This window comes from Apodemus sylvaticus, chromosome X (assembly GCF_947179515.1).
Source record: "Apodemus sylvaticus chromosome X, mApoSyl1.1, whole genome shotgun sequence".
NCBI lineage: Eukaryota > Metazoa > Chordata > Mammalia > Rodentia > Muridae > Apodemus > Apodemus sylvaticus.
In genome coordinates, this window is record NC_067495.1 from 71,075,253 (window position 1) to 71,090,513 (window position 15,261).

Sequence of the window (15,261 nt, forward strand, 5' to 3'; positions counted from 1 at the left end):
ATATGTAAAACGGTAAAGAAATAAATACTCTTTGGTTCCCAGTCAAATGTTTCTTAAAAGTCTTACTCTGGATATATCTTTCCTCAAGAAGCACCATACAAAAGATTATTTTATTAATAATCAATTTAACATTTTAATCAGGCGTCTACTAGACCAATGAGTTGGCTTAACCATTCAAACTCTTAAGGTCTCAGTCATCTAGAGTGCTGAATCACCTGCCTACATCTGTATCCAAGGAAGGCAATTGGGTACATAACTAATAGAATCTTATTTTATATGTGGGAAATTTTATGATTCCTATAAAGTACCATGTCTTGAACCAATTTTTTTTATGTTAGACAAATTTTATTAAATGTCTATATTCCTTTTTTAAAATCCTCATCATTTTAAAATTTAATAAAGAAAACATACCATTCTTCAAGGTGTTGGCTACAATCAAACATTTTCAAATAAAAGTCTCAAATTATTTCAAAATATGAGTTGTGACTTACTCTGTAAAGTAGCTACACAGACATCATTTTTTAAAACAAGCACGCCCATAAAAATCTTTATAAAATAAATTTATATCTTACCTGGTAATTGTTTTGGTTTTGTGATAATCTCAGTTGGTTTGATGATACAAAATGTGGAGAAAAATTACTCCGTGATGGATTAGTGTTATTGTACATAGTACTAGATGCTGTATGCAGTGAGGTCCGTGGTGTCAAATGGTAGTCTCTATTTTGATACAGTACATTGTCTGACAAGTCTCTAATATTCACTGTTTGTGAATTTGGCAGGTTTCTTCCTGGTCCAGGCAAAGTTGTACTTTGGTTCTCAGTTCGAAGGGAATTGCCACTTTCATAAAACCTTGAGTAGTTTGTTATCTGTGCTCCCATTGATGCCAGCTCTTCTTCTCTGGCATATTCATCTTCTGCATCTCCAGTCTCCATTGCAATGGACAAACAAGTTCCTTCTGCTGAGCCTGGCTTCTGTATGCTATTTCCTCCCAGAATTCTCTGAGGGTAATCACTGACTGCTAATGAAAACACTTCACGAATTTCCAAATTTTGTGTTCTACAGCAAGGGTCTCTAACAGTTGGCTTTTGCCCACATAAGTTATGTGATGCCAGACCTGCATGTTCAGGTTTATATGACCTTTGAACCCCAACTGGTTCAATTTTGCAAGGTCGCTGGCACACAGATGGCTTTTGAGGTACTGTCATTTCAGAAGCTTGCACCAGAGAACTTCCATAGCTTTTCTTTGTGTGATTGTACACTGAGTTTCCAGCATTTAGTACACTTGTCTGTCTTGACAAAATAATTGTCTTTTCCCCTAGGAGCACAGAAGCATTTTTACAGTGTGCTACTTGTCTTTGAACAGGAATGTGCAATTGTAATTCAGTGTCATTTTTACTGGCTGCCTTCTGAATAGGAATTTTATGTGCTTCTGTAATTTGTGTATTTGTAAGCTTTGTAGTGCCTTGCTTACTTGATGAGCTTACTGGACTGTATATACCAGTCACAATGACATCATTATTGGCAGAAGTCCAAGAAGATTGCTGGCTTGAAGGGTGGGCAATATTAACCACATTTCTGACTGTAATGTCTGGAGCTGCCAATGAGGTACCAGACACAGTTCCTGCTGCTCCGGATTCACAGCTTTTACTACTCATTTTTCTTCGCTTATTGCCAACCCACGTCTGAAAAGATAAAAAAAAAAAAAAAAGTAAGACAATATGAAAAAGTTAACAACAAGTGTAGAGAAGACCATTTCTAAATGATAAATTGTATTCTTATCATAGAAACAAAGCCTAGCACAGACAAAAGAAGATTCAATAAAAGACAAAGTAACCAAAGAAAAAGAGCAAATGTGATTAAAGCCTAGCAAGCTGAGAATATTAGTAAGAATAGATTACTACTTCTCTCTGCCATAAGATCCATCCAATTAATTTGAATGGAGTATTGCAAAAATGTTTAAGAATTCTAAAATTGTTTATATCTTTGACACATTAGATAATATTCTAGAAATACATCTTAAAATGCAATTATAGTTTGACCAGTTATAAGTCTCTGCATTTACCCCCGCCCACAGCAAACAGATGATGGGAGCACTAATTGGAGTATAAACATAGTTATTTAGACAGCAAGTTGATGAAGACACAGTATCCATTTTGCAAAATAACAGCAGTAGCTTCCCCAGCCACAAGACTTTGACTACCTTCCTGTGTGGCAGGACTCCCATCTGATCAGAGTAATTGGTTGCGCAGTCAACTGACTTAAGCCCACCCCTTATTTCCCAACCTATAAGCAGATAATAACAGCCATGGAGAGGGCTTACCAGGTGCCAACTAGCCCTGTGGATCTATAGGCAATTAACAGCTTATGGGATAAGGAAAACACATCTTTTTTTCTTTAGTGGCATAGCTTCTAGTAATGAGCCCATGCTCCTGTAAATAATTCTTTACCTAGTACCTTGAAAACAGCCCCCATGAAAAGTACAGTCATTAAAAAAGATTAAAAAAAGAGAGTCAGAGGGGCACGCCGAAAGAAATTGAAAAAGGATGAAGATAGAAGTGGAAAGAGCAAGGGAATCATCAGGAATGGAGGTGAACAGGGAAGAGGAATAGGAAGTGAACAATAAAATCTATTATATACATATATAAAATTGCCATGGTGCAATTCATCATTATGCACAATTACTATATGCTAATAACTATTGAAATGTAGGCACAGATATAGATGAAGTTTATAACTAATCATATTCATTATACACTTACTTATAAAAAAATGAAAGCATACTAAAGGTCAGCTCTTTTAACTCATTAGAAAATGCTCACTGTATTATTAATCAAACATGCATACATAATTGCCGGGCTCAATAACCTCTATTGTATAGATATACATAATAACATGGTTTATTTCATACTGCTATTTATATTATTTTCAGAAATATTCATTATTTATATATACCTTATTTTGCATGCATTTTTTGTGTTGATGGCTCCTTGTCATGCAATACTAGAAGAGAAATAGCTAAAATCTCTGTTTTCTAAGTGCCTTCCAACATACCAAAATTTTGTTTACCTCAAACCTCCAGTTTGAATCTCCTATAGTTTTTACTACTCTGAGAACTGATAAAAGGTAAACATTCTGATTGGATTTTTGTGGTTACTAAATTATTTTGATAGCACATATCATGCATTATATATATGTGTGTATATATATATACACACATATATATATTGTATTGGGATATCTAAATTTATAAACTGATGTGTAAGAGCAATTTTCTATAAAGACAGTAACTAAGTTACACAATGCCTTTGTTTTGCTTTGTTGTTAATTTATGGTAGTCATTTACCGCTTTTGCACTTTTCTCTACTTAAAAAGTTTTATACAATGAATATGCATTACCTTTATAAACATAAAAAAGTTATGAATAAAAGTAATACAATAGGTTGGCATTTAGGACTTAATTATAAAATACACTCTTCTATATAAGTAATTTATTATAATTACCTTAGTGTAATTCCCTTGAATCATGGTTCTTCTTAAAATGCACAATAAAAATATTGCAGTCCAAATGTGATTATGTAACTTTATATTCAAAAATGTATATCATATGATAAACTACTAAAGCACTATAATCTCTTAAGAATTAAACAAAATAAATGAGTAAATGAAATTCTTAAATAAACTAATCTCACACATTAGCAATGTAAGGTTTATTTTCACAATTTTTTAATGATGCGCTTTAGAAAACCTCATAAATTACCCAATTTTCAGTCTTTACACAATGTATAGACACAACATTAATGTTTCTGTAATACTGTCTGTACTAGATTCTGCAATGACTATTCTGTATATATTATAAGTATTTTAGTAGATACTACTTTTTAATTTATGTAAATGAAGAAACTGATGTCCAAAAATAACAGCTTTGGTAAAAATATCATGTCAACAAGTAGCAATGATTCCAGGTACATTCTTCTTGATCTCAAATATATTCTTCTTCCATTACCTTCATATAAAGTGACTAGAACTTCCAGAACTAGTCATTCATCAGATATCTTACTTTTATGATATTTTCAATAAGGAAAGGATTCCAGAACCTATAATGTTCCCCTTTGCTTCACATAACATAATGGGAATTGGAAACTCACACTTAATTTCTTCAACCACACAAGCAGGATCTATAAGAAGGATCTGAAATAGCTTTTGGATAAACATACTTTGCCAAAAGGTGATTTTCATAAACACAAACATCTAAAATGTGTTTCCAGATTTTCATTTAAAACTGCGTAAGAATGAGGTATTCTTACATTACAAAATATATACCACTAAATTTAAAACAAATTAAGGAAATGCATAGTAAATTGGTAAAATTTGAATGCGGGAACTATTTATTATACCTAGAGGACATCTTTGGACCATATGTCTTACTTATATAATATTATTGTTTACATATATAACCTGTATATTATATATATATATATATATCATATTAGCTTAATATATTATATATACATCAAGTAAAATACAATAAAATATCATGTATATTTGAAATTCAAATATCCAGTAATCCAGAAACCTTATTTGTCTGGAACACTGTCAACACAGATGTCATAAGATCAATTGATATAGCTCATTAATACAGTGATTACTAACTTGCAGCCCACTTTCTCTGAATTTACACATGTTTTGAACAAATACAGTATTATACTTTGCAACAAATTAAAAAATTAGATGTGGAATCAGTAGTAATAGGACTCCCTGATAATGATACACTAAACAATGCTCCTTAAAAAGGAGGTGGGGAGGATGCAGACTCAGTCTCTGAGCATCCAGGAAAAGAGTCTATATGTGTGTTTGGACAAGAACTCAAGCTAAGAGTTCCCACTCCATGGACTCTACTTAATATTCTTTTCCTTTTCCTCCAAATCCATTTACTGGCAATGGGAATTTATATTTGCATTTCTTTTTATTCGTTTTTAAACCATTAAAATTAATTAGGATTCTGGGTAGCATGAAAGGCAGAAAAGTAGAGAATACTAGCAGACTGACAGAAGCAGAACCCTGGGCTCAAGGAGAGAGCCTAGAAGAGATATGACAGTCTTAATAATTGATGTGGTGTCTGGGCTGGAGAGATGGCTCAGTGGTTAAGAGCACTGACTGCTCTTCCAGAGGTCCTGAGTTCAATTCCCAGCAACAACATGGTGGCTCACAACCATCTTTAATGGTCATCTGATACTGTCTTCTGCTGTGTCTGAAAACAGCGACAGTATAACCATATATGAAATAAGTAAGTCTTTAAAAAATAATTGCTTTGTTTCAATGGGAAAACTGAAGTAGTGAATGAGACTTTTAAATAACTACAGTTCTGAGTAAAGCTAACATACATATACTGGCACAGATTCCCAGGTTATGCTTGGAAAATTAGGAATTAGTAACAACATGATTTCTGGAGATTTAGAAGTCCTTGTAGGGAAATTTCCAGAACTACCCTACCACAATTTGAGTAGTAATACAATTCAGGAACACAGTATGGTAGCTCTCCCTTGACTTGTAGAACTGGGAGATTATAAAGTTATTTTTGAACTGCTACAGCAAACTACATACTTAGATGGATTTTTATTGGGAGGATTAAAAATAATCAGACTCAGAAAAGGAGAAGTCTAATGATTAAGATGAAGAAAAAGTGGACAACAATGAAACAGGCTCAAATTTGGAAGAAGAAAAAAGATTATTTTTAAACATTTTTTAAAATTTATTTCATATATGTGGGTACACTGTCACTGTCTTCAGACACACTGGAAGAGGCATTGGATCCCATTACAGATGGTTGTGAGTCACCATGTGGTTTCTGGAATTGAACTCAGGACCTCCGGAAGAGCAGTCAGTGCTCTTAAGTGCTGAGCCATCTCTCTGGCCCTTGAAAAAACATTCTTATATGAAAGAAAAAAGGAAATCAGGATAAAGATGATGGTAACTATGTTAAAGAGAAAAAACACGGTCTTTGGAAAGAGGAAAGGAGATGCAGAAAATGATGGAGAAGGAAAAAATGACTATTAAATGCTAAGAAAATATTTGCTAGTATTCTTGAGTGTGCAAAACAGTGATCATATATTCCTTCTTCATGTATGATAGATATATGGTTAGGAATGATACTATGTAGCTAGCTATAACTCCCATTGTGAAATTCTAACAGTGCTTTAAGAATGAGTAAAAGTGATCAGAAGGATTTTCTTTCATCATTGGATGTGCAGAACTTGGGATGTGTGTGTGTGTGTGTGTGTGTGTGTGTGTGTGTACATAATACTGACTTAAATATATATATTTATATATAATACTGACTTAAATCAAATTTCTATGACATTCATTTTTTTTAATCTGTGCCAAAATGTGCTTTCAAAGAAAATCTTATTTTCATACTCAGACTTTGTACCATCATTCACTTGTGTAAGTGCACTTCATAACTACACAGGTCCTTCTCCTTCAACCTGGAAGTGTCACATAGCACCTGTACAAAACACCTGACCACTCCACCCCCTCTTCCTGTGACTTGGACCTCTCCCTGGCTTCCTAACACTTACTAATTTATGAAACTGTTTTCCTCAGTGCAGTTTTGTTTGTACATCCATTGGATTACAAACTTCACTTAAAAATACAAAACAAGATGAATTTGAGAATTGCTCAGCCTTATTTATAATATCCAGAAGCTGGAAAGAACCCAGATGCCCCTCAAAGGAGGAATGGATACAGAAAATGTGGTATATTTACACAATGGAATACTACTTAGCAATTAGAAACAATGAATTCACAAAATTTTTAGGCAAATGGTTTGATCTGGAAAATATCATCCTAAGAGAGGTAACCCAATCACAAAAGAATACACATGGAATGCAATCTCTGATAAGTGGATATTAATTAGCCCAGAAGCCCTGAATACCCAAGGCACAAATCGCATAACAAATGACTCCCATGAAGAAGTATGGAGAAGGTCCTGATCCTGGAAAGGATTGATCTAGAATTGGAGGGGAATATAAGGACAGAGAAAAAGGAGGGAGGTGATTGGAGAAGGGATGGAGAGAAGAAGGTTTATGGGACATATGGGGAGGGGGGATCCGGGAAAGGGGAAATCATTTGGAATGTAAACAAAGAATATAGAAAATAAAAATATTAAAGAAAATACAAAACAAAAAAATTAAATTTTATGTTTCATAATGTTTTATACAAGAAGCTCTACTTGTTAATTACTTTGTTGGTTAACAATATGAAACCTTCCCAACGCAAATACACACAGTTCTTTACTAAAGAGTCAGGTGATCTGACCCTCCCCCATAAAAAGAGAAAGAATGTAAAACCATATTAGTAGGATAAAGAAACAGCACCATTAGCCCATTTCAGATGCTGAACCATTGAACAATGTTAATGAGATTTTCAAATCAAAGTTTTCAGGTGGTTTCTCAAGTGATTTTTTTTCCTTTTTTAAAATTTATTTTAATTTATTTACATTTCAAGTGTTATCCCCTTACCCAGTTTACGCCTCTCCTATCCTCCTACCCCTGGTGTTCCTCCACCTACCCCACTCCCACCTCCCCTCCTTCGATTCCCCTACACTGGGGCATCTATCAAAGCTTCATAGGATCAAGGACCTCTTCTCAGATTGATGTCTGACACGGCTGTCCTCTGATACATATGCAGCTGGAGCCATGTGTACTCCTTGGTTGATGGCTTAGACCCTGGGAGCTCTGGGGGGGTCTGGTTGGTTGATACTGTTTTTCTTCCTATGGGTTGCAAACCCCTTCAGCTCCTTCAGTCCTTTTTCTAACTCCTCCATTGGGAGCCTTTCAAATGATTTTTATAGCAGCCCTGTGAAGTGTTATATTTCTAAGTAGACTCTTTAATTATCCTTAGAGTTTTAGAGCATTAACGGATATTTAAGTGATATAGTAGGTATTCTTACTTGAAAGCAACCCAGTATTAAAGTTTAGACCTATTTTTGAAGAATCAGATTTTTTATCATATACTTTATTTACATTTCAAACGATATCCCCTTTCCTGCTTTCCCCTCTGAAAACCTCCTATCCCATCCCCCTTCCCCATGCTCACCAACCCACCCAGTCCTGCTTCCCTGTTCTGGCATGCCCCTATATTAGGACATATGGCTTTCTCGGGACCAAGGGCCTCTCCTTCCTTTGATGTCCAACAAGGCCATCCTCTGCTACATATGAATGTGAAGCTATGGGTCCCTTCATGTGTGCTCTTTGGCTGGTAGTTTAGTCCCTAGGAGCTCTTGGGTACCGGTTGGGTCATATTTTTGTTCCTCCTATGGGGCTGCAAACCCCTTCAGCTCCTTTAGATTTATTTTTAATACATCACTATTAAAATAGAAAAAAATCTGGGGTATGCATATGTGCTTGCTTACATGACTACTAAATAAAATACCATGAGCAGGGAAGAATATCTCACTTGTCATGTTGGCTCAATACTCAAGGCAATTACATTTTTTAATCTTGGAACTCTGATTTGGTGTTTCTGTTGGTTTACAAATTTTTAAATTTCCTTTATACAAGGCCTCTAGCACAGGCTAGCCTATGTAGCCAAGGATAATATTGAAATTATGATTCTCCCCTGCCTTTTTCTTTTTACAGGAGTTTACCACATCACCCAATTTATGTGGTAAAGATACAACCCAGGGCTTATTACATGCTAGGCAAGTAGTCTATTACCTGAACTATATAGCCCAATTATTAAAAGAATCAGTCGATTAATTTCACTTATGCATCTGAGATACTTTTAAATTACGTGCTATAGTATTATTATTGCTTATTACTTTAGATGCATGATTTATATTTCTTTTAAGACAGGGTATCATGTAACCAGACTGTCTTTGAATTTATTATAAGGCACAGAATAAGCACAGGTTAATTTCTAAATAACCTGTTTCCATCTTCCGTATATTAAAGTCACAGGTGTATATAACTATGCTGCTTTGAACTGGTGATTTAAAATTAAAACTATTAGTACAGACAGTAAAAATGTTTCACAGTTGATTGAAATAAAGTATCTGGGGTAAATTTTGTGGGAGCATTATAATCTCAGAAGAGAAAAAAAATCACCTAATATTAGTAGTAAGGTTCATAATTTAGTCCTGAAGAATTCTCTTTGTACACTTAATGCTTATGTTTTTTGAGACAGGCTCTCATGACGGCCAGGATGGCCTCAACATGCTATGTACTCACAGGTGACCTTGATTTCCTGAGTGCTCCCTACCCTTTTCACCTAAGTCCTAGGATTACAGGTGTGCCTCCAAACATACCTAATTTTAGAGTGCTTATCTTAAAAAAATATAAGGTCTCAAAGGTATATAAAGAATTAGAGGCAACTGATTAAACCTGGAAGCAACAGAGGTAGTTTTCCCCAGGGAAGAACACACAAAGTGACTGTCCAGTGCCAGAGTTCTAGAAATATACATACAAGTAAAATTATACAGACTTAACAGGTTGTAGTCAGGAATATATATATGCATATACATTATTATATGCATGCAATAACAAGTGCAAAAAGAAGTCACGCATTTGAAGGAGAAATGGGGAGGCATATATGGGAGGACAAAAATGAAGAAAAAGGAAGAAAGAACGGTGACTATATTACTATATATTCTCATTTTAATCAATCACCTTACTAATATAATCAAATTTACAGTTGTCTGGTTTACAAACACTTAGAATATCCAAACAACCTTAAATACTTGTTTATTTTTGTGGAGGGTATTTTTCTGCAGATTTCATATTTTGTAAAACATTCGGATTTATTTTAATACTTTTGTATGGCAATATCTGTTTTCTTAAATCTTCAAAGTTAATACGTTTTGTACAGCTTCTTTTTTGACACAAGGTTGGGCTACATAGACAGGTCTTTCTTGAACTTGTAGAGACTCTCTTATCTGTGCCTGCCCTATGCTGCAGTTGTGTGTGTGCACCACCACACCTAGCTCAACAATGCACCGAATAAGCCATACAGGGTTTACAAAATTACAGCACTTTTGATCTAGAATGAGGTTCATAAAAACAATGCAATGTAATTCATTTAGTATAATTGACATATGCTAATAAACTCTTAACAAGAAATCACTGAACAACAAAAAACTAAGAGTACAATAATTTTTCAAGTTTCCTACCAAAGAAAAGAACAAAATTATGTACTTAAGAAATACTTCCACCTAAAATGTAAATAAAGAAAATCTATTGAGGGCTACAAAAATTAAATCTTACCAAAAGCTGCTCAGATATAAGACCTAAAATTTAGAAATGCTTATGAGGTATAAATGTCCACTCCTTGTAAATGCCTCATTCATCAAAAGGAAAATGAAAAACATGTCAGGCAAACTAGGATAATGAGAATCAAAGGTGATGATCTAGCAAGCAGACTCTACATAGGAAAAAATAAAGGAAAATGTTTGAATTGCCAATATTTGGAGGTCATAAAATTCTCATGCAGTTCTATCTTTTAAATTTACTACCTCTCAATTTCTTTTTTCAGTACAGATATATTTAATACCATTAGCATTTTATAATCATTACCACTACTTAATGTCAGAACAGTTTTTCTTCAGTTTTGAGGGGTTAGCACACAAAAGAATGGTTTTCATTATACCATTTTCATACTTTTGTGTTCTAAATTACTTTACCTTTTTCTATATCTTAGTGTTCTCCAGTCCTTTTACTTCATAGTGCTTATTTCACTTCGATGATTTAGTCACCCCTTTTAAGCTCACTTTATGTACAGATTAAATATTTAATAAAATACTTAAAATTCTTCAGAAAAACAGTAACATAATAAAATCTCTCTCTCAAGTGGGAAACATAAACAGCAAAAGATGGGGCATAGTCGGTGGTGGTGGCGCATGTCTGTAATCCCAGCACTCGGGAGGCAGAGGCAGGTGGATTTCTGAGTTCAAGGCCAGCCTGGTCTACACAGTGAGTTCCAGGACAGCCAGGGCTATACAGAGAAAAACCAAATCCAAAAACAAAAACAAAAACAAAAAAAACATGGGGGAGATTGTAGATTTTAAAATGTATAAACTGCTCTGCTAAGCTTTTGTCTGAGTGGAAAAAGAATGAATATTATATTGGGATATAGATTTGAAATACTTTGTGTACCACTGATGATTTCATGGAATGAAGAAAATCGATTGCTTTACACAATCTATACAATATTATAGTTATAATACTACATTCTAAGAATTGAAACCTATTACTATCATTGTTTTAAATTTTTACTCCAATGACAGTAAAAATATATTTCTATATTCAAATATAGTATTAATTATGAGGGGGAAGAATTCAACAATAAATTTGAAATATAAAGATGGCACACATTTCAGCTGCCTGGGAAGCTGATTTACTTTAAAGTAATGATGAGACAAAGTGCAGAAAGTCCAAGGAAATATCAGTTGGAAAAAGAGTTTATTTGTATATAGTACACTACAACTTGAAATATTTTATTATTTCTAATTTAAATGGTGCAGTTAGATCTACCAAACAGAAATATTTCTAGGTTTTATAGAAATGTGAATCTTAGACAATAAGAATACTTTCTCCTATAATTCATGGCACAATTTCCTATTTGAAAGTGGATAAATTCTAAAGTTAATAAATAATTTTGAAACTGCTCTATCTAAAGATCTTCTCTTGTGTCTTCTAGGATACGATTGTACAGCAAAATAAACATGAAAAACATATATACCTTTTTCCCAAAATTAGCCTAGTGAATGTCACGGACAGAGAAGTTGTTAATCTTTGAATTGGTAGGGTTCCACACCAAAAGGATTGGTAGAATGCTTAAATAAACATGAAAGGACTGATGTATCCAATAAAATCAGTCACTAGTTCTGTTAGATTTATCACTTGCTTCTTCTTTATTACCTCATTGCTGTTCAGGAATGTGGAGTAGCTCTGATTTTATTTTTACACAGAATAAGAATGGTTGCAATTTCTTCCTTTGGGATTCCCTGTCTCATACTTACTAACATATATAATATATGTATGTGTATATATATATATATATATAAACTAGAAAGAAAATATATCCATAAAACCAATTGTACTTTCCTGAAAAGAGAAATGCTCAAATCCTAAATGTCTGAGGAAAAATTTTAAATATAACAACAGAAAAGCTAGGTAATTGTAATTGCTTTAGAAAATCTTTGTTTCACTAATCATGGTGGGGTCATTGTGCAGATTGAGTTTCAATAAAGCATATGATCAACAATCCATAACTGATGCTATTGCTATTTATTAGTTCAAAGATTTACAAAAGAGATATGTTCATACTGCATGGGTTTTAGTGTTTTCAAGGTATTTATAAAAATAAATAGATACTAGGTGTGTTTCTCTTTTTATCAAAATAACATTATTTTTACATCAGGGAAATGAAGCTGTGTATAAAGTTAGGACTTCATACCCTGAATAGATTTTTCTTATAGTAAGCAAATATCATTTGTAATAAAAAGCTATAAATTCAAGTGCAAGACCTCAGTACTTACCCTGACTACACTGAAGTCCAGCTTAGTCTCCTGTGCACACTGTAATATGAGCTGAAAGCAATTTTTACTTTGATTTGTCATTCCATTTTCATAATAACGCTGTAAAATCCTTTGTTGCTCTACAGTAAATACAGAACGTAGATTCATCTAAAAATAAAAGAAGATACTCTGAAAATTGGAATAAAAATTTGATAGGTGTAGATTTTGAACACTTGTTTTTTGATACAATTTCAATGTTTCTAAGCTGCATAATTTATGTAAATTAATTAATCCTCAGTAATGGGCAGTAATTTGTGTGCTAAAGGGAGGCAGCTTCCCCCTGAAAAATACATACAAACATTTAACAGTAACATAGAAAACGAAAAAGAGAAAAGAGCCAAGCTCTTATCTGGTTAGTGTCAGTACATGGGGAAAAACGGTTTTCACGGAAATAGATATTTATGGCTAGCAAAGCCAGAGATGGTGTTAGCCATACGCAGTTAATTATCAACAGGGACACTCACTGTTCTATGTCAAAAAAAGCATCTGGCATATGTCTTAACAGTCAGAAGCTGTGCTCGGAAACAAAGGGGACTCTTTTTTTCCTCCCCTCATTCTGAGTTAAAAGAAATTTTATCCTATATTTAAAAAACTGTCATTTAAATTTTTTGTTTGTTTTGATTTTGCTCTTGGGATGGGTTCTTATGTAGTATAGGCTAGCCTCCCACTCCTTATCTTCCTGCCTCTGCCAAATGCTAGGATCACAAGGGCTCACAAACACCCTCGGCTCAAAAAACCTTTCATTAAGGATTAGAAAGAAATAGAAGGGGTTAATTAATAAAAAAATGAAAGTGCTATTGCTGTATGTAATACTATCCAAAATAATTATTTTAATAACTATAGTAGCTAAATGGAAATTCAAACTGAGTATAAATTACTAAAACTACGTGGAAACGCTATCCTTTTTAATTAAATTGACACCATCAAATTAGACAATGTAAGTTTCCTTTTCCAAATAATGGACGAGATATATGTAATACTTTGAATTTTGCGTATCTCCCAAGAAAATTACAGGTCAAACACTATTTTTAAAGGATGAATTATAGTAGAGCATTTTTAAAAAGTACATTTGTAGTTTGATTAAGGGAACTTTGGATTTCTGTTAAAAATTTGTCATGTAGAAAGAATTTCTTGAGGAAGTCATTCCTTAAGATTAGAAAACTGCCATGACCAAAATACCATCAGTCAAATTAAACATTTTCCCTAATATACAGTATATTGAAAGGTCATCAATATGGAAATACAAATTATTTCCCCCTACTTTCAATCCTTATAATATTAAATTCATCCAGTAAAAAGTTAATGAATCATAAAGTCTAACCATACACTACAAGTATGTTACTGACTTTTGTTTTTGTTTTTGTTTTTAACTTTGTTCCTTGCTCACACAAACCCTTCTCTAACTGTTAAGAGATTTGATTAAAGGAAATTAAATGTAGGAGAGGCCACAGGAGAAATGAATATAGAGTTTCTTTCAGGAACATCCAGAAATAAAGACCTCTATTAACTTTCTGAAGGAGAGTTCCGAAGGATGCTCAGTAATGTGAATGTCAACTTGACCAAACACTCAAGGATGATTGCGACAGTGGGTAGGGACAGTATCCATCAAATCAATTTGTACTATTATGGGTTCCAACTCTCAGAGTTTACCCTAAGTGGTTCAACCACAATCAGAAGACACAAAAGCTGGAACTCAAATACCTGAAATACCTCATCTGATTTAGAAGCAAGGTTCCTTGGAATGGATTCTGAGGGTGGCAAATTCAAATTATGAATGCATAATTAGGAAAATCATGCTGATCTTTCCTGTACAGTTGCATGTGCAGTAAAATCCTACACTGCAGGATGCAGTCGATACCCAAGTGCAAGCATACCTCCCTAGAAATATAGGAAAAAATATTTTCCTATTGGCAGGCTACAATCACTACAATTACCTTATAAAGAGCAGCTGGACTTCTTCACTAATAACCCATATGCAAATGCAAGTGACTAAAAACTAAACACATCTATAAAAATGCTAAGAACTTTTTAAGTCTTTCCCTTAAATTCAGCACTAAAAGCAAAAGACACTGCAGAAAGGATCTGTTTTTCTTTTAAGTTACTAAATAACCCATCTGAATAAGATGTCAATATTACCACCCATCATAACTCAAAGCAATAATCAGAAATATCTCTTTTCAAATAACCTATGTCAAAAAAGAAACAAACAAACAAAAAAAAACAAAAAACAAAATGGCATGCCATTGGTTCCATGAAATCAGTCATTGCATTTGCATAGAAAGAAGTTCTGAATTGAGTGACTAATTATTGAAATCACAGACCACTTAGCCTTACCTCAAGATTCTCAACTTTTATATTCTAGTCATCTCATCCACCCAACACACAACAGACCATACGAGGAAGACAGCCTGTGTGCTACTTAAGGTGAACTGCTTGCTATTCAGCAAATCACTTCATTTCCTTGAGCATAGTGTTCCTGGTCTATAAAATGCTGGGCTGAACAATTTAACTTGCCCTACTAATTAATCTCAGTTCCTACAAAACAGAAATTTGAGTTCACTTTTCTTAAATTTTCAACAACATAATTTGTGTTGTTAATATAAATAAGTCCTTAAATTATTAATTTCAAGGATCAAATTTCTCACGTTCTTTTTAGATTCAAGATTCAGTATGGTAATAAGGACTCTGAA

At 33.7% G+C, this 15,261-nt stretch overlaps 1 protein-coding gene across 1 annotated transcript in view; it reads right to left on the reverse strand.

Moving 5' to 3' along the window:
* Hdx (highly divergent homeobox) overlaps positions 1-12,679 on the reverse strand; it is a 92,312-nt gene extending 79,633 nt beyond the window's left edge. Inside the window, exons 1-2 of the mRNA XM_052171155.1 lie at positions 12,533-12,679; positions 573-1,682 (exon numbers count right to left, since the gene is read on the reverse strand). Of these exons, the coding sequence (XP_052027115.1) occupies positions 573-1,682; positions 12,533-12,679 (1,257 nt within the window). The remainder of the gene's footprint in view (positions 1-572; positions 1,683-12,532) is intronic.
* Positions 12,680-15,261: the final 2,582 nt, after the last annotated feature.